Genomic DNA, 21,781 nt, shown 5'->3' on the forward strand with positions numbered 1-21,781 from the left:
TATGACAAGCAAGAGGAGCACGTCACTGGCATCCCAGATAGAGGTGGAACTGTGAGAGCTACCGTGGTGAGCCTGGATCTGTTCATTTTGTTCTTGCTCCCTTATGTAATCTGTGTTCTGAGTGTGTGCATACTGATTTTGTAGGCTCTGTGGCTTGTCTTCTGGCATATGTTCTCGCTGTGAGATTGTATTATTATGTTTATTAGTTTGTATTTTATTTTTATTAGTAAAATCTGAATTTTGACAGTAAGCTGTGATTTAGTAGATAGTGCTGCTGAAACTGAGATACTTTATGAACTTGCTTTCTGAACGCTTAAAGCGTAAGCTGCAAAAATTAGTTTGGGATAGTGTAAGGTGTTCTGTGGTGTATGAAGTCTTGGAGCAATAACTGGTTCTCTGTGCTTTGAGTAGCTCACAGCTTCTTGGCTGCTCTGGGAAACTCATGAGACTGATGAAACATATTGAGACAGGTTATTTATTTGCTTTTATTTTCATCTTGAACTTTCCAGTTTCAGCAGATCATTTGGAATGAGAGTGTTACATGGAGACTGGGAACATGTTAAAGCCAAGTACTTTGTTGACTGTGATATCTTCATAGGATAGTTTATTTGGATTTGACATCCAGTGGTAGTCTTGCAGTGCACCACTCACCTGTTTGTACTTGCTTGACTTGTCAGCAACAGAGAGCTCAACTTTACTTTTTCTTCTTTTTCCAAGGAGGCTAGCTAACTACAGGCTACAGGGAGCTGTACTTCCGGGCAACCCTTTTCCACGAAGAGGAAGAGGTTGCTGTGCTCAGGTCCTCACCTTTCAGCATTTTTTTCTGTGATGCAAGTTCCAGGAGTTCCATTTTCCACGACTGTCTTTTCTATGGCCTCTTTGTGCTGACATTTGCCCCACTGTTGGGCACAAGGAGGAAGGATGCTGAAGAATGGGTGCCACCCTTTTGTGTTTTAGAACATGGGCAGTTGCATAAAGGTAAGTGATGGTTCTTTAGCCAAGGGGATGGAGTGTATGAGGGGGGCCAGTGAAGGGTATTTTCTGGGCTGAAAAATGATGGCCATTGTTGTGGCGTACAGGAGGGTGGTGGAATATGCCTCATTTAATCCTTCTGCATGCTGGTGTCCATTGCTGCTGCTGTTGAGATGACTGCTGAATAACTCCCCCTTTGTGTGTGTATTCTTTTTTCTTTAAAGACAGTTTGAATGCACAATGTAGCTTCTCACTAACTGAATGGTGACTTGGTGAGCTATATTGGATGCATTAGTGTATGCCAAGTTGTTTGATTGTCACACACATTTGCTGCTGCTGCTTCTTGTTCTATCTGTCAGCTATGTCTTATCAGCCATGAACACATTGTTGTTCTGGGTGTAGTCTTTTTACTACATGTTTGTTTAGCACCCTGTCAGTGAGAATTTAATTTTAGATTGGTGTCTCTAAAAATTTGTTATCTTAATAGTGTACAAAATCAAGATTTTAGCTTACCTGTTGAGTTTCTGCTTTGCAGAGGAGAGGACACAGAGGTGAACTGTTTTTTTAATACTTTCTATAGAAGAGGCACAAGGCAGGGGAAAAAAAAGTGGATTAATCCATGCACTAGGAGGATTTTGTTTGTTCTGAACCAATCAGAGTGGTTTTGTCTGCATCCTTTTATTCCATAGCCTTTATTCTGAAGTTGCTGGTTGAGGGTCAGTTTCTGTCCATTTTGGTGTTGGCTCTGTTATATACTTTCCTGATAGTCTAGAAGTTAACTTTGTGACTTGCTTCCAGTAGGTTTGAGATTTGAGATAGGTGGTTTTCAGATATTTTGATTGAAATTGTCAATCCTGCAAAATTAGCTCCTCCTTTCAGTAAACAAAACCCACTGTCACTATTTTTGAGGATAATACATTGTCCTTTTAGGTTCCTGAATGTGAACAGGAATCTGTGATGGTGCAAGGACCATTCATTTTAGCACACTATTTGTATATTTCAGTCTTATGGAATGATGCCTTAAAGATGTCCGTGGAGAGGAAGGTAGATGTTAGTTATTTATCTCAGGAATCATGGACTAAATTCAGGCCAGTGTTTGTGAGGAAGAGTTATTAGACTGGACTTGGCCTATTTTGTGTTCTAGATGCAGCTGTGATCCTCGGCTGTGTGTCTCACCGAAGGGACCTGATGTTTTACATTATTGGTAAGTGAAGGAAAGGCTGCCACTGTGTTTATTGACCTCTCCACAGGCATTAGAGGAATTTATTGAAAGCCTCTGATTTCATGTTAGTCTACCTAACAAACATGAAGTTATTGTCACCTTGCACTGTGCCATCCACTTGGCAGACTTGCCCCTGTACCATTCTTCTTGTTTCCAAGTTCTTCCATTGACCTCACTCCTAAGCCATCCCCTTACTTTTTCTCTTCAGAGCTAGTGTAGGGTTGTTGCCTCCATGATGCTTCTTAATCCAGGCTTGATGCAGTGTGCAGGGTTTGTGTGGCTGTCTGACTGTTTCCCTTAAAGAAATCTCTGTAGTCCTAATTTGCAACTCAGAGGGACATTCATGTTTTTGTTGGCCATGCCTTAGACTCTGTATCACCTTTGCCTATTTCTCCTCCACTTGCAATCCTTTGCAGCATTTTAAGGGATGTGTTGTTCTCTCAACTAACTTCTAGCATAACACAACCCATAAATGTTTGCACAGTAGCTTCTGCCTTAGACATCTAATTTGCAGTTGAGTAGAATGTCATTAATAAAAGGCATCTTTGGATAATGAAGGTGTGACTTCGGTACTTGACTCATTCATGCTGCTTCAAGTGCCGTCTGCTTTTTCCTTGTTGCAGGTGGGATCACGGTATCTGTGGTAGCCTTCTTCTTCACCATTAAGTTCCTCTTTGAGCTTGCCGCACGTATAGTCAGCTTCCTTCAGCATGAGGACCGGGAGCGCCGAGGGGAGCGAACTATTTATGACTACGTGCGAGGCAACTACCTGGATCCCCGGTCCTGCAAAATCTCCTGGGATTGGAAGGACCCCCACGAGGTGGGCCATAGCATGGCCTTCCGAGTGCATGTAAGGGAGTATTTCTGTTTCCAAGCATCTTTGGGTTGTGGACAGAGATCTGAGTTAGGGGTGGGCTCTTCCAGTGCTTTTTTTTTTTTTCTTACTAATTGAGACCAACTTAGGAGTAGAAAAGCTATCTGTTCTTGTGTTCTACCCTATAAATGTGTTACAGAACTCTGTAAGTGCATGTGCAAGGTTTGCTCTCTTACAAATCTTATCACAATCTCTGTGGGATCCTCAGAATAGTCAGAGGACACCAGTGGGCTGAGCCTTGCCTTCAACAGAGTTGGTCATATCTTTTGGTCATGCAGCTGAAGCTGAGTACATGTCACTGAGCATTTTAGCGACTCTGGAGCTGTAAGGCCTTCTGGCTGCTCTCCATCCTACCAGAAGAGTTATTCCAAAACTGTGTGTTACTCTTTTTGATCTGGAGAAGCTTGCCAAGGACTCTAGCTTCCCCCCACTCCGAAAAGGCCAAGTTTAAAGGAATGAGTCATGAATACTAATGAGATTGGTGAGGGGCCTGAACATTGAGGGTCTAGAGCTATGTGGGGATTGTTTGAACAGGTTTTGTTGAGGTCCTGTGCTTTCCACCCCACCTTACCTAGCCAGGAAGGTTTCAAAGTAAGAAGAAGATTTCAACTAAGTTACTGTTTTGGGAAGGTGAAGAAAGTCCTATTACTTGATGGTAAATGAGGAGTGGTCCTAACTCCAGAACAGTTAAAAAGAGCTAGAAGGGACTTGTTCTGTTCCTGCTATTTAAATTTACTCCTCACTGACTCATTCATGGCAGTTCCAGCAATCTGCTTGTGCATGCCAAGCTTGTCTTGCATTTGCTTAGTCCTTGATTCATCAAAATTAGCTGTTGCATGCACTGGTTTCTCTCCCTGTCAACCCATACACATACTGCAGCATCTCAGACACAGACTCAGAAGTAAACGATCCAAATCATTTATTACAGGTTTTAACATCCCTTATATACTTTCACAAGTTTTCTTGTAACTTTCCCACCTGCCTTTACGTATCAACAGTATAACTTCCCAAAGCAGTCCTTAGCCATGCATACAGGCGATTATCCAATTAGGGCCATGAGTCTTTCCAAGCCATGCACTCTTCCTCCAATTGGGGTCTGCTGTCACACAGCTTACTTGAACTTGTTTTCCTTTTCTTCTGGAAGCGTCCTCGGTTCTCAGCCTTCCTTTCTCATGCTGTTTATTCTGTTCCACAGCTGCAGCTCTAAATATACTTTTTGTATTCCCACAATTCCTCCTTTTGTATTTATTAGCAAACTATTAACATACTACAAATTAATAACACTTTTTAACAGTATTGCTGAATGCATTTAGGTTATCACAATTTAATCAAGGCTTCAATAGATAACACACTGAATGTAAGAAAAGAGACAAGGTAATCATATTGTAAGGACAAGAAATACTCTTAAACTTATTAAGAAGAGAACAAACACATTTCACCCATGGCTTTAACTTCCGGCAACCTGGAAAAGAATCCCTAAGGGTCCTATTCTTTGTGTACCAGTAACTGATTAGAAGGAACAAAGTTGCATGTCAGATAGAATCAACATCAATGGGTAAGCCTGCTAGAGCGTCACTAGTGGTATTGCTTTCCTTTGCCAGCTAACATCCTGACTTGGTGATTGTGGCTGAAGCTTGAGCGGTGCTGTTTCAGGGTATGTTGGATCTGAGAGACAAGACGTCTCAAGAGCAGAAGCAAACAAACTGTGCATTCAGAGCAACACAGAGGGTTAGAGTTTTAGTCAACATACACACGCAGACATCCATTCTAGATAAGTGTAAGCGAGAAGTGGAAACTCCCTAAGCAAGGGCATTATTAGCTATTGACCCTTGAGAAATGGCAAACCACCAGAAAGAAGAGAGAAAAGGAACATGCTGGCGGTGGATGCGATAGGCAGTGCCAGCAGGGCATCCCCTGCATCCAGGTGCACTTTTCCTCTCTCACCCATCACGGATTCTCTTCTGCTTTTACTCTTCTCAGGGTCTGCAGAGTTTTTTCCATTTGTACATCGCATCCATGTGGCCAGTGCATGATGCAGAGCCCAAGTGGAACACCTGCTTGCAAAACAGAATAAACTGTCAAGGTTAGCTCTCTTAGCATACACCTTTGTCTCAAGTAATGCATGGTTATAAAAACTATCCTGATTAGTGAGTTGAAAGAGAGTTAATCATTCTATAACAAAAAGTCATCCCTTTGCCTAGGATTCCTTTCCAGGTTTTTTCTTTGCAAATTAGAAAAAGGCTAATTGATAGGTTAATAACATCATAACCGTGCATTCCTGATACATTAAAAGTGCTATTCCCATTGACTCCAGCATTGGTAACATCAAATCCTGTCTAATTCCCACTCAAACTACTACTGAAATAGAAGAAGCACACAACAATCTAGGTAATGCCTAATAATTCTAATTCTTGAAACTGTGTTGGTAACACAGGAAAATCACCCACTATGTCATACCATTATTAATGTTGTTAATTGGCGATAGAACAAGTTACATAGCAATACCAGTAAAGTAAGAAGCACACAGTCACAGTCATTTTAAAGGCTGGATACTGTTTTCTGCCTTGAGATGAGGCTGAACATATTGCACTGGAACCCATGTAGGACCAGTCCCTGTGGAAACATAGGCATGACCTTGACCCTCAGTTTTCAGTGGTAAGGGACTTTCCCAACACCCTGTGGCCATTCTGGACATGAACCATTGGCCATTCCTTGAGCATTGGGGTTAATGTAAATGACAGTCTACTCGAGTTCTATCTGTATGATCATGACTCAAAAAATTCAGTGCAAGCAAAGCCTTACATAACCTTTTTTGTGGTGTATCTCCCGTATTCCCCTTTTTTGTTTATTAAGAATGGATTTCAGTGTTTGATGAGTATGCTCAATGATAGCTTGTCCGGTGGAAGAATGAGCAATGCCTGTAATATGTCTAATGCCTCGTTCTTGGAGGAAAGTTCGAGTGGCCTTAGAAGTGTGTGCAGGTCCATTAACTATTTTTATAGTATGTGGGATCCCCATAGCAGCATAAGCAGATAATCAGCATTAATGGGTGCCGCAACTGCGTTCACCTGTATGTGCTGTGGCAAATATGTATGAAGAGTGAGTATCTACTGTTACATGTACAAATTTTAGACAGCCCAATTCAGGAGCATGAGTGACATCTGTCTGCCACAGTTGAAGAGGTGCCGTGCCATGGGGATTTGTCCCAATTTGAGGCAAAGGGGCAATTGCCTGGCAGTCTGGGCATGTTCCAATAATGTTATGGGCTTGATCTGCTGTCAGCTGGAATTGTTTTTGTAAAGCTCTCCTATTCTAATGAAAAAATTGATGGGAGAGTCATGCTTGCTGGAACAATTGAGGTGTAGCAAAGGTGACAGTGGCTTGATCAGCCTTATGGTTGCCCTCAGCTGAAGGACCAGGCAATGTAGTGTGTGATCAAATACGCATAATAAAATAAGGGAGAGTATGGTGAGAGACATAATGTAAAACTTGCTTGAGCTGCTCAAACAAAGCTGGGTTAACTTTCTTAAGAAAAGATCCTTCAATCCACTGAATGATACCTGTAACATAGAAAGAGTTGGTTATTATGTTAAGCTTTTGTTCTGTAAAAATTTGAAAAGCTCAAGCTACTGCAGCAAGTTCTACAACTTGAGGTGATCCATCCACAGCATGTAGATCTGGCTGCCATCATGTAGCAGTCACACACCAGAGAACCAGTGCTTGGTGTGTCTTGCTGGAGCCATCTGTAAATACGCTAACAGCATTAGGTATTGGAACGTGTGAAAGTAAAATATTAGTAGAAAGGGGCAGATCACTCAAATTAAGCAGTAACTGATGTTTGTGGGGATGGGTGGAGATCTGTCCAGTATAGCCTGCCATAGCAGTTTGTAAAATGAGTGACTGTGCAAGCAACCAATCTAAATCTTTTTTAGTAGCAGGTATGTATATGCAATCAAGGTCAAGAGCTTGTAAAATTTGTAGATGATGTTGACCTCGCTGTATTAGCATTGCAAATGTCTCCACTCAGGATGGAACAGATTTTGAAAATATGTGGTAGAAATATCCATTCAAGGATGAGAGGATCTTTTCTTAAGGTATTCCATTGACATAACAAGCCATATAGTTAATAGGAATTTGGTATTATTATAAGAGATACTGGAAGTGACAAACAAACATGATGACTATATTGATGTTGCAATGATGTTATTATAGAGCCTAAGCACTGTAGTGCATTTGGTGTTAATTGTCCTTTAGAGGTAAAGTCCAGATCTTCTTTGAGTAGCTGTAATAGAGGGTGTAGCTGTTGAGTAGTAATACCCAAATGCAGTTGCAAACAGTTGATGGTCCCTAATAATTTTTGAAGATCCTGTAATGTCTGCACATGAGGTACTATTTTGAGGATTTGTGGCTGAATGGTGTGAGATGTAATTTTCCATCCTAAATATTTCTATGGAGAGCTGAGTTGCACCTTTTCTTCAGCTATTTGTAAACCAACAGATTTGTCTGCCTGCTGAATGAGCAGTAAAGTGTCCTTTAGACTCTCTTTTTGTTCTGCTATTAATATATCATCCATGTAATGATAAATAAGGACGTGAGATCTAGCCTTTCATACTGGTGGTAATGCATTTGCCACAGACAACTGACGTATTGTTGGGCTATTAAGCATTCTTTGTGTTAAAACAGTCCTATGATACCTTAGAGCAAGGCTTTGATGGTTAATGTCACCATCTATAACTCCTGGTAAAAGAAAAAGTCCCATCCGTGTAACAGAAGAACGTCCTAACAAGGGAGCACTGAACCTGCCCCCAAGGGGCCCATTACCCCTGTTGGTATGAGAGTCACAGCGTTATCATTCAGCGTCACTGATGGGGCAGTGACCAAATGCACTCCTTTGCTGCTGGCAGTGGCTGGTCTGAGTGAGCTGGACAGGCAGCAGCCGGCAGATTTGGGACTGTATTTGCTGTCATAGCATGTGGTCTTGCGCCCTTCTTCCCATTTCCCAACAGATCAGAGGGCTGTGCAGCAACAGGGAGTTTAGGCTGACAATCTCTTGCCCAGTGTAGCCCATTCTCACGCCGGGGGCAGGGTCGAGGTGGAACAGCACAAGCATTTTTATTTGCTTGCTTAGCAGCTGTCCCTGCACCAAGCCAGGGTGTCTGCTAGCAAAGCCATTTTATGACTTTCCGTTCCTACATCTTGACAGGCTTTAATCATGTCAGTAATGGATGGATCTGCATTCTTTAAGGATTGTAGGACCCGTCTATGGTCTGCATTTGCATTTTCTATTGCTAATTGCTTAAGCAAAGCATCCTGGGCAGCTTGATTTTCTACTTGTCTCTCTAGTGTATTAAATAAACGGTCAAGAAATTTAATGTAGGGCTCGACAGCCTCCTGCTTAAACAATGTGTTAGATGAATTAGTACCGGGTATTTCTCTTCTCCTCTGTTGGGCTGGGGTCGGAGCTGTGGATTGGGTCCAGGCAGGGGCTGCTTCCCACATCGGGGGGCAGCGGCAGGGTGGAGGGAGGGCAATAGGGAACAGCCGGAATAAATTCTTCCTTATCGAATTTGTTTAAGCCCTTCCATGATTTGGCGCCAAGCAGGTAGAAGTTTGGCAGCCGTTCTATCTTTAGTAATAAAAGCCTCCCAGAGTTTTTTGCCAATTTTGTCCCAAAGCTCTCCATCAAGACAGAACCTAGTTTTCGGAAATTCAGGGACGTTTTTGCTTGTCCGTTTAAGAAAAGTAGCTAATTCTGAAATAGATACAGGCTGATCGTGGAACTCTAAAACTAACAGTAATGCTTCAAGATTTACTTGTTGCTCCTTCGTTAGTGAACTCCCCATAGTTCCTGACTGCTCACCTTCTGTCCTGCACAACGGTGCGGGTGCGCGAAACAATCCCTCCGCAGTTCAGTCGGACGGCGCTGCCAGACCGGGCTCACCGTGGCTTTCTTCTGGAAGTGTCCTCGGTTCTCAGCCTTCCTTTCTCATGCTGTTTATCCTGTTCCACAGCTGCAGTTCTAAATATACTTTTTGTATTCCCACAGCATACTTACTACAAGCAAAGAATAGTAGTAACTTCTCTCTGACAGCAGACAGGACTCTGCAGGCTGCAAACTCTTTGGATTTTGAGATGTAATTCTTTCCATGCAAGGAAGTACTGATTGAGGTGTATTACCTTCTAAAATTGGATAACTGCTGTGATGGAGCTGGCTGTGTCTAATGTTGTTTTCAGGCTGATGCTTCTTATCAGTATCATGGATTCAGTCAACTCCCTCAGTCAGCATCTTCTGCACTGTTTTCTGTGTTAACTTGAGGAGAGCTTAGCTGAGCACAAATGGACAAGATCTGCTTGTTTCCCTGAAAGGACGTGGCTTTGCCTTTTTTCTTTGGGTAGTGGATTCTTTTGGTGTCTGTTCTGATACACACTAACGTTTTCAGAGAAATAATGCCCAGAGGCGTGGTTTTTTTTTGGGTCACTCATGTGAACCCCAGCTAAAAAGGGAATGAGGGTTTTCAATGCTTACTTGTGCTCTGTTCGTCTGGGAGAACACAGCCTGTGCGTCAGAGCTGTCCATTTTTTTTTCTCCTATGCTGAGCTGGGGTTCTTGTGCTTGTTTCCTCCTCGTTGCAGAGCATTTTGCTTTCTGTCTCTCTGTACGCTTCATATTTTTTGCTGACCTGGATTTCTCCATTTCCCATGCAGTTGTTCTATAAGAATGGGCAGCCCTTCCCTGCTCATCGGCCTCTGGGGCTGCGAGTTCACATCTGCCATGTGGAGCTAGCAATTGATATTCCTGTAACCCAGGAAGTTCTTCAGGAGCCCCATTCAAATGTGGTGAAAGTGGCCTTCACTGTGCGCAGGGCTGGGAGATATGAGATCACTATAAAACTCGGTGGCTTGAATGTGGCCTACAGCCCCTACTACAAGGTGTTTCAGCCAGGTAAGGTCTAGGTGGCCCTGTAATGATTCAAAAAGTAGATGTGGAATTATTGAAAGGGATTAGGTGTATGTATTTCCAAATAAAATAGGTAGGTGGCTGGAGAATGGTTACCTTTCACCATTTTTCTCTTGACATGTAAGTCCGAGCAATAGACCTGTGATTAAAACATACTTTTTACTAGTAGAACATGTCCAAATAGAAACTGCCTCGCAGAATAAGTCATTAGTTCTTTTTAAGCTCTCTAACCATTTGTGTCATATTCTCAGTTCAGTAATAATTTCTTTGAGATCCATCTTGCAGCCAGAGAATGTGTTTTGCAAAGGAATCCTGTACTGGAAATGCTGCTGAAAATACTGCTTTGATTAGATTCCTATCCTTTTTTGAATATCCCACTCTATAACTCCAAGCTTCTTTTTATCCTTTTAATTTTTTTCCTCTACTTCTGCTTTTTGAATCCCCATCAAAATCTTTTGTGTTTCATGCACGTTTTCACTGAAAGTACCTCTGCTAAATTGTGTTATAAATAGATACGAAGCTTGCTAAGATAACTCTTTAGAAAGAGGGAGCTCAGAGTTAATTTAGATAACCTTCAGGACCAATTTTGTTTGATAAACTGAGTTTGCAGGCTTCATGGATATCAGCTGATGTGTACTTTGTAACTGCACTGTGGGCAAGCTTCTGAGCTGAAGGTCAGGATGAAGAAAAGGGTGTTCTTCGGAGGGCTGGTGACTGATTGGGTTTGCTGTATCAGTATTTGAGATTCTGACCCAAGGTGACCTCATTGTCTCATGCTATGCATTTCAGTGCTCAGGTTCTTTGTTTTTTGAATCTAAAGACATAAAATCTTTTGATAGTTTTATCAGTTTTCAAGGGGATTGTGCCCATGGTTGTTTTTCCTTTGTAGCAGTGCCTGGGATTCTGACTCTAAACTGTTTTTGTCTACCTCAGGGATGGTGGTTCCCTCAAAAACCAAAATTGTTTGCCATTTCTCCACTCTGGTGCTGACCTGTGGGCAGCAGCACACCCTGCAGATAGTTCCCAGAGATGAGTATGACAATCCTAGCAGCAATTCTGTGTCCTTAATCGATGAGCACAATTACAGCCTCTCCATCCATGAGGTGAGTACAGCTTCATCCCTTTCCAATTGTTTTCACATGAGTTAGGGGAGAATTGTCCTCTATTTTGTGTTTTTTGTTTAGCTGGGTCCTCAAGAAGAAGAGAACTCTGATGTTGTGTTTGAGAAGTCTGTGGTATCCAACCGTCAGACTTGCCAAGTGTTCTTCCGATTCACCTTGCACTGTAGGGGATGTTTCCATGCTTGCATCTCCTACCAGAACCAGCCCATAAGTAATGGTGATTTTGACATCATTGTTCTAAGTGGTGAGTCAAGAGTTTGTCAGTGTTTATTCTTCGGGTGCCTTGTTGCAGAATGCTATGTGCAGTCTTGTAGCAGAGCTAAATGTAGCGTTTCTGCGGGCAATTAGGCAATTAAAATTAAGCCATGCTTAATTGCTCAAGGAATACCTATTCTTTTAAAAATGCTAAGCTAAGTGAATTTGTTGCTGACAGGAGATCTGGATAGGCTGATATTCCCTGTTCCTTCAGCAGATAAGACCATGTATGTCCTCTTCCATATCTCAGGGGATTTACCTCTGAAATATGGCAACTTTTACTGCTTCCTAGTCTTTTGCATCTGAGCCATACAGTAAGTGAGCTAGCTGCGTATCGCATACTGAGCTGTAGGGATGAAGATTGCTGTATGAAACCTATTTACTTTTGTTGTTGCTTGAAGTACTTGTTTTTTGTTTTTTGTTTCTTTAAGGAGCATCCAAACAACAACAAAAAAACCCCAAAAAACTAATCACAATCTGAGACCAGGGTAGGCAAGATGCTACCTCGAAATCTTTGCATCCTGTTCCTGCTTTCACTTTAGGAATTTCATGTCACCAGATTTTTCCTTGGATGTTGGCCTTCTGGTGGCTTTTTTGTTTTATTTTTTTATTGTATTAATCTGATTACTTTATAGCTGACAAATTAGTCATGTTCTGTGGATTCTCTACTTTTTGTTTTTGGGCTGCATTAAGATTTATACAACTCTTATTTGTTTCCTTTAGAGAATGAGAAGAACATCGTTGAACGCAACGTTTCCACCTCGGGTGTGAGTATTTACTTTGAAGCTTACCTTTATGAAGCTTCTAGTTACACCAACACCCAGTGGCACCTCCCACCAACACATCTGAGCTCATCCCAGCGCCGTCCTTCTACTGCCACTGAAGATGAAGATGAAGATTCTCCTTCTGACAGCCAAACTCCTGAGAAAGTGAAGAAACCTAAAAAAGTGTATTGCTATGTGTCTCCTAAGGTAAAAGCCACAAAGTTAGCACTCTTCAGAGCATGTTTAAAATACACAACAACTGAAGAGATTCCCTGTACTCTACACCTCAATTTCAGATTTCTGAAAATTTCTGATGGTTGTGTAACTGTCTCCCTGGATCTCTATATGCCTAGAGCGCCTACCCTGCACAGTAGATAACTGTAACTGTGCTGTTATTTAAGGTGCTCCTATTCATACTTGCTCAATTTCTGTTGCATGGTTGCTTAGTGGAGAAATGCTGCTCATCATTTTTTCTCTAGTTACTGCAGCTACAACAGGCTTGTGAAAAGAGTGGTTTTGTTTTTAATCAAACGATGCTAAAATTTCATTTTAGCATGCTCTTCAAAAGGCAACAGTTCCACAGTTAGCAGTTGTTTGTTCTGCCAGAAACAAGCTGGAAAAATTAATTTATCCAAATCTCCTGGATTTAGCGATTACAAGTGCTTTTCCCAAATTGTTTGCGGCAGTTGTGAGTATTAAGGGAGTACTAGCAGGAGTAGGTGGGATGTGTCTTTTTCCAGAATGTTTTTTTTTTGTCCTTGTGTTACAATGTTGTCCCAAATTCAGCCTCTCAAGGGTACTCAAGTACCCTCCAACTAGATCCATATTCTACCGAACACAAGGGCTAACTACTGTGTAATTTGTATCCGATTGGTATCCCACTTGCTTTGTAAGTGTTCATAGTCAAGTCTTGCTAACAAGTTGGTGTGCTGTTGCCAGTATTAAAGGCTTTTATACATTGTATCAGGGAAAAGATGTAATCAGTCTTCGCAGAAGCCTGACCCTGGGTTTGTTCTGTCTCAAGTGGTTTGTAATGGATGAGTGACTTTTAACATTTTATTTTCCTTGTGGTTATTCAGCAATTCTCAGTGAAAGAATTCTACCTGAAGATAATTCCATGGCGCCTTTTCACCTTTAGAGTATGTCCTGGTACAAAGGTGAGTCTCTCCTTGTGAGAAATCCTTGAGTGGAAGTCTGTCTGTCCTTCTCCCTTTTGGAGAGAAGGGTTTTCATCCACAGAGCAAAGCTTTGCTGTGTAAAATTCAGACTCAGGGATACTGTCTCACTGCCTTAATTCTATTATTTGAGTAGGAACTCGTTGTGTTAGTCCTTTCTGCCTTTTGTCTCAGTTTGAGGCAAAAGTCACGACTTCTCCTGCGCTTTTCTTGTTTTCCTCATAACCTTGCTAAAACGTGACTGTGTCCACTGAAGCCTGTTGGCTAGGGAGCAAGCTTTGAAGCAGACTCCCAGCTGGAGTCCAGATACTTTCAAGTAGTGTTCTTGTTAATTGCATCTACGTGGGTTAGCAGAGAAGATCTGAGAGTGCAGGTGATCTTGCTCTGTCTGCCGAGTATGCTGTTGGAACACCTCTCCTATGAGAATAGGCTGAGAGAGCTGGGGCTTTCCAGCCTGGAGAAGAGAAGGCTCTGAGGTGACCTGAAAGGCAGCCTTTCAGTATCTAAAGGGAAGCTACAGGAAGGAAGGGGACAGATTCTTTATCAGTGTCCATTGTAATAGAACAAGGGGAAATAGCTTCAAGCTCAAATTGGGTAGATTTAGGTTGGATATAAGAAAAAAATCTTTTACAGTGAGAGTGGTGAGGCACTGGAATGTGTTGCCTGGTGATGTGGTTGATTCTCCATCCCTAGGGACTTTTAGGGTGAGGCTGGATGGGGCCCTGGGCCTGATCTAGCTGTGCGTGTCCTTGTTCATTGCAGGTGAGTTGGACTAGGTGGCCTTCAGAGGTCTCTTCCAGCTCTGAGGATTCTATGATTCCGTTATCTGCATGATGCTTACCATTTCTTGCATCTTTTTGCTTTCAGTTTTCATACCTTGGTCCTGACCCGGTGCACAAATTACTGACACTGGTAGTGGACGATGGGATCCAACCCCCTGTGGAGCTCAGCTGCAAGGAGAGGAACATCTTGGCAGCCACTTTCATTCGCTCTCTCCATAAAAACATAGGTAAAAGGGTTGGGAAGTAGGTATAGTAGCTGGGAAGTGAGCACTCGAGTCTGCTAGTTTTGCTTGGCAATGAAGAGTGTCAGCACTGAATGAACTCTGAGAATACAGTGATTCCTGGAGTCTCATACTCTGCTGCTTTTGTTGCTTTCAGTGGATATATTTTGCAGTGCCAGCTGTTCCTATTCATTTTGGCTTTCCTGTAATGTTCTAAAGCATACTAACACTGAAATACTGCAAACTGTCTTTAGAGTTCTGCCCCATATGTTGCTGTAACAAACTCATCCTTGCACTGTAAAGCAGTTAGGCTTAGGAATGCCTTCTAACTGTTTGAAGCATTGACAGCTCAGACCTGACCCTAACTTTCACTGTTCTCAGGAGGCTCAGAGACCTTCCAAGACAAAGTGAACTTTTTTCAACGAGAACTACGTCAAGTGCATATGAAGAGACCTCATTCAAAGGTCACACTGAAGGTCAGCCGCCACTCTCTGTTGGAGTCGGTGAGTGTATAGGTCACCTCAGTCAAGCCCAGTGCTTCCTGCATCCTTTTTATTTATCTTGATGCCTAAATAAATCCAAACTGGCACTTACTAGGGCTGCCACACTAAAAGTGATTAGTTCTTTTGCCTACTGGCAGATGCCAGCAGACAGCTAGATGCTGGAAAAAGAAAATCTTAAGGTAGCTCCTTTTGTGTTTTAATTTTGTAATGTGTCGGATGCTGTGTTTCTGCAGCCAGTAAGATGATGTCTGTTTCCTTAGTAATGAGGATACTTCAGCTCTGATTAAAAATAATAATTATGTAAAGCAGGCCCTGAGAAATGTCTCTGGTAAATGCTTGCATGGCCTGTAAGTGTAGGAGTGCTGGTACTATTGTCCCGATTTTACACTGAGGTTTGAGGCTCAGAGAGAGACTGGTCATCTGAACTACGTCTGGGGTCGAAACCTAGAGTTCCCACATCCTTATTTACTTTCTTCTATAGAGCCGTTCTGTGATGTGAGCTCTCACATCAAATATTACTGAGCTGCACACATGTACTGATGAGCTTGTAGCCATCAAATATTCTGTAGAGTGCTTGATTGAGTTTTCAATGAAGCTGACCTGAACTGATAGATTCGTACAATACGTTTCTTAACTGACATTCTAAATACCATGTAAACCGAGCAGGCAGTTATCCTGACTTATTGTTTCCATATGGCTCATAACAGAAATGTTATGAAGGTGGAAAAGAACATTTCTGGGGAAAGCGGGACTGGCTGATATTTCTCTTGATTTATGTTCAGTAAATCCATGTTTTGGAATATTTTCTGCACGTACTAGCTTGCACTGTTTAAAAGATTATGTTTCAGTTAATAGCTTGATACAGAATGACATTAGTCGTAGAAATACCATTAGAAGGATTTTTTCCTGCCATTTTTGAAATTCCTGCACTGTCATTTGCACTGGTGTTAGGGCCTAGTAAGACAAAATAAATTCTGTGCCATAATAGTAAATAGAAGTTGTAGCCTACAAGGCTGACAGGTGTGAAAAATGTGACCAGTGCTTATCCCAAAGGATTGACTGGCATGGTTCCTAACCTGTTTGAAGATGGGTTAAGCCAAGGCAAACTGTATGGTTGAGGACTGCTGTATGATAGTTTTTCTTTAGTTGAAATCCAGAAGTGGGACAGAAGAAGTTCTAGGTGCCTGGAAGTTGATTACTTATTTGCACTGTGACTTGTTTTAAGTGTAAACTCGGTGAACCCTTCAAGCTATTTTCTAATGTTCTTTGAAAGATTCCTTTTTTGAATCTGACTCGTGGGCTGAAAGTGCTTTACAGAAATTGCTCCTACCCACAAGCATTTGAATGCTTTAAACAATACTGCAGCCTTGAGAGAGATACATACATGTAGGTTATGCTAAGACTATTGTTTTTAAACCTCATACTGGTTTTAAGATAACTAGATTTGTGTGGACAGTGCTTCTCTCCTTCTCTTATTAGAAAATGAGTAATTCACATCTATGACATTCAGCAGATAGGAATTAGACCTCAGGAGTTCCTAGTTCTCATTTTTATACTTTAAAGTACTGGTCTGCATTTCTTATGGTCTGTGTAGTTTCACTTGTTCATCTACAAGTGCAGTGTTGGTTACAGGATGCCAAGCAGTAGCAGCTTCTGCTATTTTACATTTCATTTTTTTTAATTTATTTGCAGTCTTTTAAAGCAACACGAAATTTTTCTGTTTCTGACTGGAGCAAAAACTTTGAAGTAGTTTTTCAAGATGAAGAAGGTGAGTTATCCTGTGACTTCACTTGAGGAGGAAGGTAGAGTTCTTAGTCTGAAATTCTTATTTCATGTAGTCTGTCTGTCCTTTTTGGTTTTCTAGCTCTCACCTTCTCACAGATGTTGGTGAATTAACCTTCTGGTACTGTCTATCCCTAATTTATATAGAGACCTGAGGCTTAAGTAAAAAAGTGTCTATCAGGCCTAGAGAGCAGAGCCTAGTGTTTTGGAGTCCCTGTCTTGTTTTTTTTTTGCTACGGAGAGCTGTTCATTGAGATGAGTTCTCTCATCAGGTAATACTGAACTGTATGCATGAGACTCTTGAACTGATGACCTGTGGATGACTGAACTTGTTTTGTCTTATAGCTCTGGATTGGGGAGGTCCCCGCAGAGAGTGGTTTGAGCTCATCTGTAAGGCATTATTTGATACCACCAGTCAACTCTTTACCCGCTTTAGTGATAACAACCAGGCCTTGGTGAGTTTTCTCTACTGAACAGTCCAAACACGGCGTTGGTGTGCTGCTGGCTAGGTAATGCTGCTGCTAAATTCATGAAGAAGCGTGCAGCCTTACCTGTCCTTTAAAAGGCATTATTAGCTATAAGCGTAGCAAAAGAGCATTTGGACAGTCAGCAGGGCCAAGTACCTGCCCCTGGGAGGGATGGAAGAAGGAATCAAGCAGTGAATCTGTGACAATATGGAGAGATGGATCTTGGCGGTGTCTGTAGGAGTGGCACATCTGGTATTATCTTAGAGCGGACTGCTAGCTTATAGAAGGAAAGTTATTTTCATTAGGACAATCCAAACCTCTCCAATCTTGAGTATCGATAACTTCACCTCTACACCAATCAGCAGGGAAGACTGTATTTCTGGGAAAGAGTAGGTGTCATTGGAGTGTCTAGGTGTTTTATTGGGTCTGAATGTTTCAGCATCCATTTGTGCTCTCACACAGCCTCTGATCCACAAGTGTGAAACAGTTTACTTCATAGGCAGGCTCGGGTATTTTACTTCTGTTGCTTGGCTCTGGAGCTATTAACTTGAAGTTCCATGAGCACCTAATGAGCTGTAACTTAAACAAGTCTTGTACCTACTATCTGTGATAGTTTTGTCTGGTACTTGAGTATTTTGTTTTACTTCTTTACAGGTGCATCCAAATCCAGGGCGTCCCACATATGTACGACTCAAGCTGTATGAATTTGCAGGCCGCCTAGTAGGAAAGTGTCTTTATGAATCATCACTGGGAGGTGCTTACAAACAACTGGTGCGAGCTCGTTTCACCCGATCCTTCCTGGCTCAGATCATAGGACTTCGGATGCATTACAAGGTAAAGCTTCCCAGCGTTGCCTGAAGACTTGACCTGGGAAATGGATGAATGTTAGTGTGGTAGAAGCTTATCCAGACTCCTAACTAGCAATCCATGCAACTTTAAAAAAAAAAGCCTCTTCTTTCTCATGTTCCTTCCTTCCTTTTTTTTTTTTTTTTTAGTATTTTGAAACAGATGATCCGGAATTCTATAAATCAAAAGTTTGTTTCATACTGAACAATGATGTGAGTGAGATGGATTTGGTCTTTGCTGAAGAGAAGTACAGTAGAACAGGACAGTTGGAGAAGGTGAGGAAGGCAGTTCCTGAATTTGGGACGTTCAGTCCCTTCCACCTATACCAGGGGAGGCTGAAAATTTTGTGTGCCTTATACAGTGGACCTTGTGCTGGACAGTAGCCAGTGGGGTTTGTTCTGGTTGGGAGTTTGTGCTTGGGGAGTGCTGCTGGTCGCACTCATGTCAAGTGGTCTTCTGTTTTCAGGTGATTGAACTGGTGGCAGGAGGGGCTCAAGTACCAGTTACAAATGAAAATAAAATATTTTATCTGAATCTGCTTGCACAATACAGGCTGGCCAATCAGGTTAGAGAGGAGGTGGATCACTTCCTGAAAGGTAACATGCTGTCTACTCCCCTCTCATTTCTGCCTTCATGTCCCAAGAGCTAACACCTTCTTGCTCTTCTCTCCTCTTTTATTCCAGGTCTTAATGAGTTAGTTCCTGAGAATCTGCTGGCTATTTTTGATGAAAATGAGCTTGAGGTAATCACTGCCTTTCTAAGCATGCCTACCCTTTCATTGCCTCCTCTCTGACAAATGAAGAGGTTCATAGGTTCATTAGGTTGGAAAGGACCTACAAGATCATCTAGTCCAACCATCAGGAGATTTTTTTGATGTGGAATAATGTCAACATGTTTATTTTCTAAGCATATATAATTTGGACAGTAGCTGCCTTTTTGTTTCCTGAGCTTCTGCCTTTGACTGCTGTCTCTTGCCTTTCAGTTACTTATGTGTGGTACTGGAGATATCAGCGTCTGTGACTTCAAGGCACATGCAGTAGTGGTAGGAGGATCCTGGCACTTCCGTGAGAAAGTAAGTTAAAGGGTTTCTACCTCTTGTTTGCTGTTATTGGTTAGTTCAGCTACAGCAGAAGACAAGTTAAAGTGGAAACAGCTTTACTCTCTTGGTTGGAAATTTGGCTTCCAGAAAGATGAACTGGAAGATCTGAGAGACAAGAATAACACAAGTTTTATGAAATAATGTTTAATCAAGTACAAGCAGGAAAAAAAATTAGCAGCAGCCTTTTTACAAAAAGCCAATGATGTGCTAATTAAGAACAGTTCAGCAGGGATTTGAGAGGAAGTGGTGGGAATTGCTGCAAGTGGGGATGCTTTAAGATCATGATTGCAGCCCACGTGGAGTGTTTGGAATTCAGTGCTGCAGTAGACTACTGATGTAGTAGTCTAAATTTGTACCCTGTAAATCTTCTTAGTGGGAAGGGTATGGGAATGTAAACAGCTTAATTTAGAAAAATAATGGACACTTCTAAAACACCCATACAGAAGAGAGGTGGTACTACCTGTAAACACTGGAATGTTTAAACACCTTCCAGTAAAAGTAGCAAGGGATGTGAAAAAGCAAAAAAATGAATGAGCTTCTGCATTATAAACTTAGTTGGTTGTCTATACAGTTATTTCTAAAAATAAATGAAATCTGTGGGGAAAGCAGAAGCCTTTCTGTCTTAAGGGAAAGAAATAGTGGGAATTAGTGTTGTGATACATCTTTTAACTTAAATAAACTATGTAATCCTTGTCCCTGTCTCATCCTGCTAAAACAGCAAATTTTTAACTGTTATTAGGACACCAGGTTGCCAGATAAATTGCCTGATCTTCTTGTGATCTGCTTAGAGGCTTATCTGATTTGTTTACCTGACCTGACTTTACCTTTACTGTCTCCTAACAGGTCATGAGGTGGTTTTGGACCGTGGTCTCTAGTTTCACGCAGGAAGAGCTGGCTAGGCTGTTACAGTTCACAACTGGTTCATCCCAACTGCCTCTGGGAGGATTTGCTGCACTTTGTCCATCCTTCCAGATCATTGCGGCTCCAACTCACAGTACTTTGCCGACAGCTCATACGTGGTAAATATCCTGAAGTGATAGGACTTCCTGTGTTGTGTTTTGGGCACGATGCTGGCTATTTGTGATGAGCAAGCATCGTATAAAATTTGTATGTGGGATACTCGTATTAACTCATCTGAAATCAACTGATGGGTATGGCTCCTTTTTGATCTAATCTAAATGTTTTTTTTCTTTTATCTTACAGTTTTAACCAGCTGTGCCTCCCTACCTATGACTCCTATGAGGAAGTGCACAAAATGCTGCAGCTAGCTATCAGTGAGGGTTGTGAAGGCTTTGGCATGCTGTGATTTCCCCTTTCCAGGAGGCCATTTGGCCATGGTTCTTCATGGCAAGAGCCAGGTTCATTCCCTTAGCTGTTCTTCTTCCATTCACATGGGCAATGGGAGCAGAGCAAAGACTCCGTGTAAAGGAATTTGTCATCCAGAAGTCGTCATGTGGCCTTTCTGTATCTCAAATATGTCATCAAGAGCTCATAGTTTTCCTTTCCTTCATTCTCCCTTTGGTTCAGTGTGAAACAGCAGAAGGAGTGTGGTGCATTCATCAAGGAGACACTGTGCAGGATTACCCTGTACGCCCATCTGTCTGTGAGAGGGCATTCGCGAGCAGAAGTCGCAGTGAGGTGCAAACAACATGCTGAGCTGCCTTTATTGTAGCTCTCAGGGAAGAAGGGGGAAGGCCAGTGTGGAGCTCTGCTGGAAACCTGGGTCATAGGAAGCCTTAGTGCTTTCCGTGTCTTTGCTCAGCTCCCTCACTGATGCACCCCAACAGTTCATCTAACTCAATCACTCAAGAAGGGTGCAGAGTGGCTTCTTCTTTCAGCACCTGACCCAGAATTGTTTCTCCTTTCTCATCAGAATTGTTTCTCCTTCTTGCTCTGGATGCTGTCGTCTGTCACCTGTGCCACAGAGAAAAATGGGCAGTATCCCTCACTGGAGGGGGTAGCCCAAAGGGGAGAGCAGTCTCATCAGAGCACAAGTGCTGGCCCTGACAGTCATTCTGTACTACCTCCACCAGGGTCCAGCAGCAAAAGCGTCCTTCTCCAGCAGCAGCTGGTAATGAGCCTTTGCAAATGAACTGGAAGAGGAATTTCTCCTCCATTGAATGTCTATGATAGTGAATAATGATGTTGCACAGGAAGCTGTCCCATGCCCTTGCCTTCTTTCTCCTTCCTCAGGAGAGAGGGCATGGGCACGACTGTGATCCCTTATTGCTGAGCACCAATGCCTATCCCACGTTCACCTTCGGGGGTATATGTGCTGTATAAGAACAGTGACACGTCACTTAAGCAGCTACAATATACACTGGTCTTGTGTCTGTTGTTGGGGTGATGGCTGTGGGCAGAATGCTGTACCTCCACCCCAGCATCCTCCAGGGTCTTGGCTTCTACCTCTGTCATGCAGCAGCCTGAAGCTTGTCTTTCTTTACTGCATTTCAGGCAGGGTTTCCTGAAGGTTGTTGGTGCCTGGAGAGCAGCTGGCTTTCTGTCCTCCCAATCTTCCTGCCTGCTCTTTCTTGAGTTCTCCTTTTCCTGCTGCTCCGTTCAGGGCTGCTGGCTTTCCAGCAAAAAAAGTGTCAATTAGAACTTCATTCAAATGATCACTCAACAGCCTGCATGATAGTGCACTGCACTCACCACTGTATGGCTTGTGGGGAGAGGAGTGGACAGACCAGAATGATTGGCTTGTGTAAGGTTGGCAGTTTGTTCAGCCCTTCTTAAGGAA

General features: G+C 42.3%; 1 protein-coding gene across 2 annotated transcripts; it reads left to right on the forward strand.

The window, feature by feature from the left end:
* Positions 1-904: 904 nt before the first annotated feature.
* Positions 905-20,895, forward strand: AREL1 (apoptosis resistant E3 ubiquitin protein ligase 1). Of its 2 annotated transcripts, XM_065752943.1 has the most exons (19): positions 905-978; positions 2,117-2,176; positions 2,818-3,044; positions 9,774-10,011; positions 10,960-11,129; positions 11,211-11,391; positions 12,126-12,373; positions 13,246-13,323; positions 14,209-14,350; positions 14,726-14,847; positions 16,540-16,615; positions 16,975-17,084; positions 17,751-17,930; positions 18,092-18,217; positions 18,409-18,538; positions 18,626-18,684; positions 18,925-19,014; positions 19,885-20,060; positions 20,245-20,895. In XM_065752943.1, the coding sequence occupies exons 2-19, from the start codon at positions 2,161-2,163 to the stop codon at positions 20,345-20,347; spliced, it is 2,472 nt and encodes an 823-aa protein (XP_065609015.1). In that variant the 5' UTR covers positions 905-978; positions 2,117-2,160; the 3' UTR covers positions 20,348-20,895. The 2 variants fall into 2 exon arrangements, with proteins under 2 accessions (XP_065609015.1, XP_065609022.1); XM_065752950.1 differs by lacking the exons at positions 905-978; positions 2,117-2,176; positions 9,774-10,011 and having other exon boundaries at positions 2,956-3,044.
* Positions 20,896-21,781: the final 886 nt, after the last annotated feature.

This window comes from Cyrtonyx montezumae, unplaced genomic scaffold, assembly GCF_038088225.1.
Source record: "Cyrtonyx montezumae isolate F1298 unplaced genomic scaffold, pur_monq_1.0 scaffold_10, whole genome shotgun sequence".
NCBI lineage: Eukaryota > Metazoa > Chordata > Aves > Galliformes > Odontophoridae > Cyrtonyx > Cyrtonyx montezumae.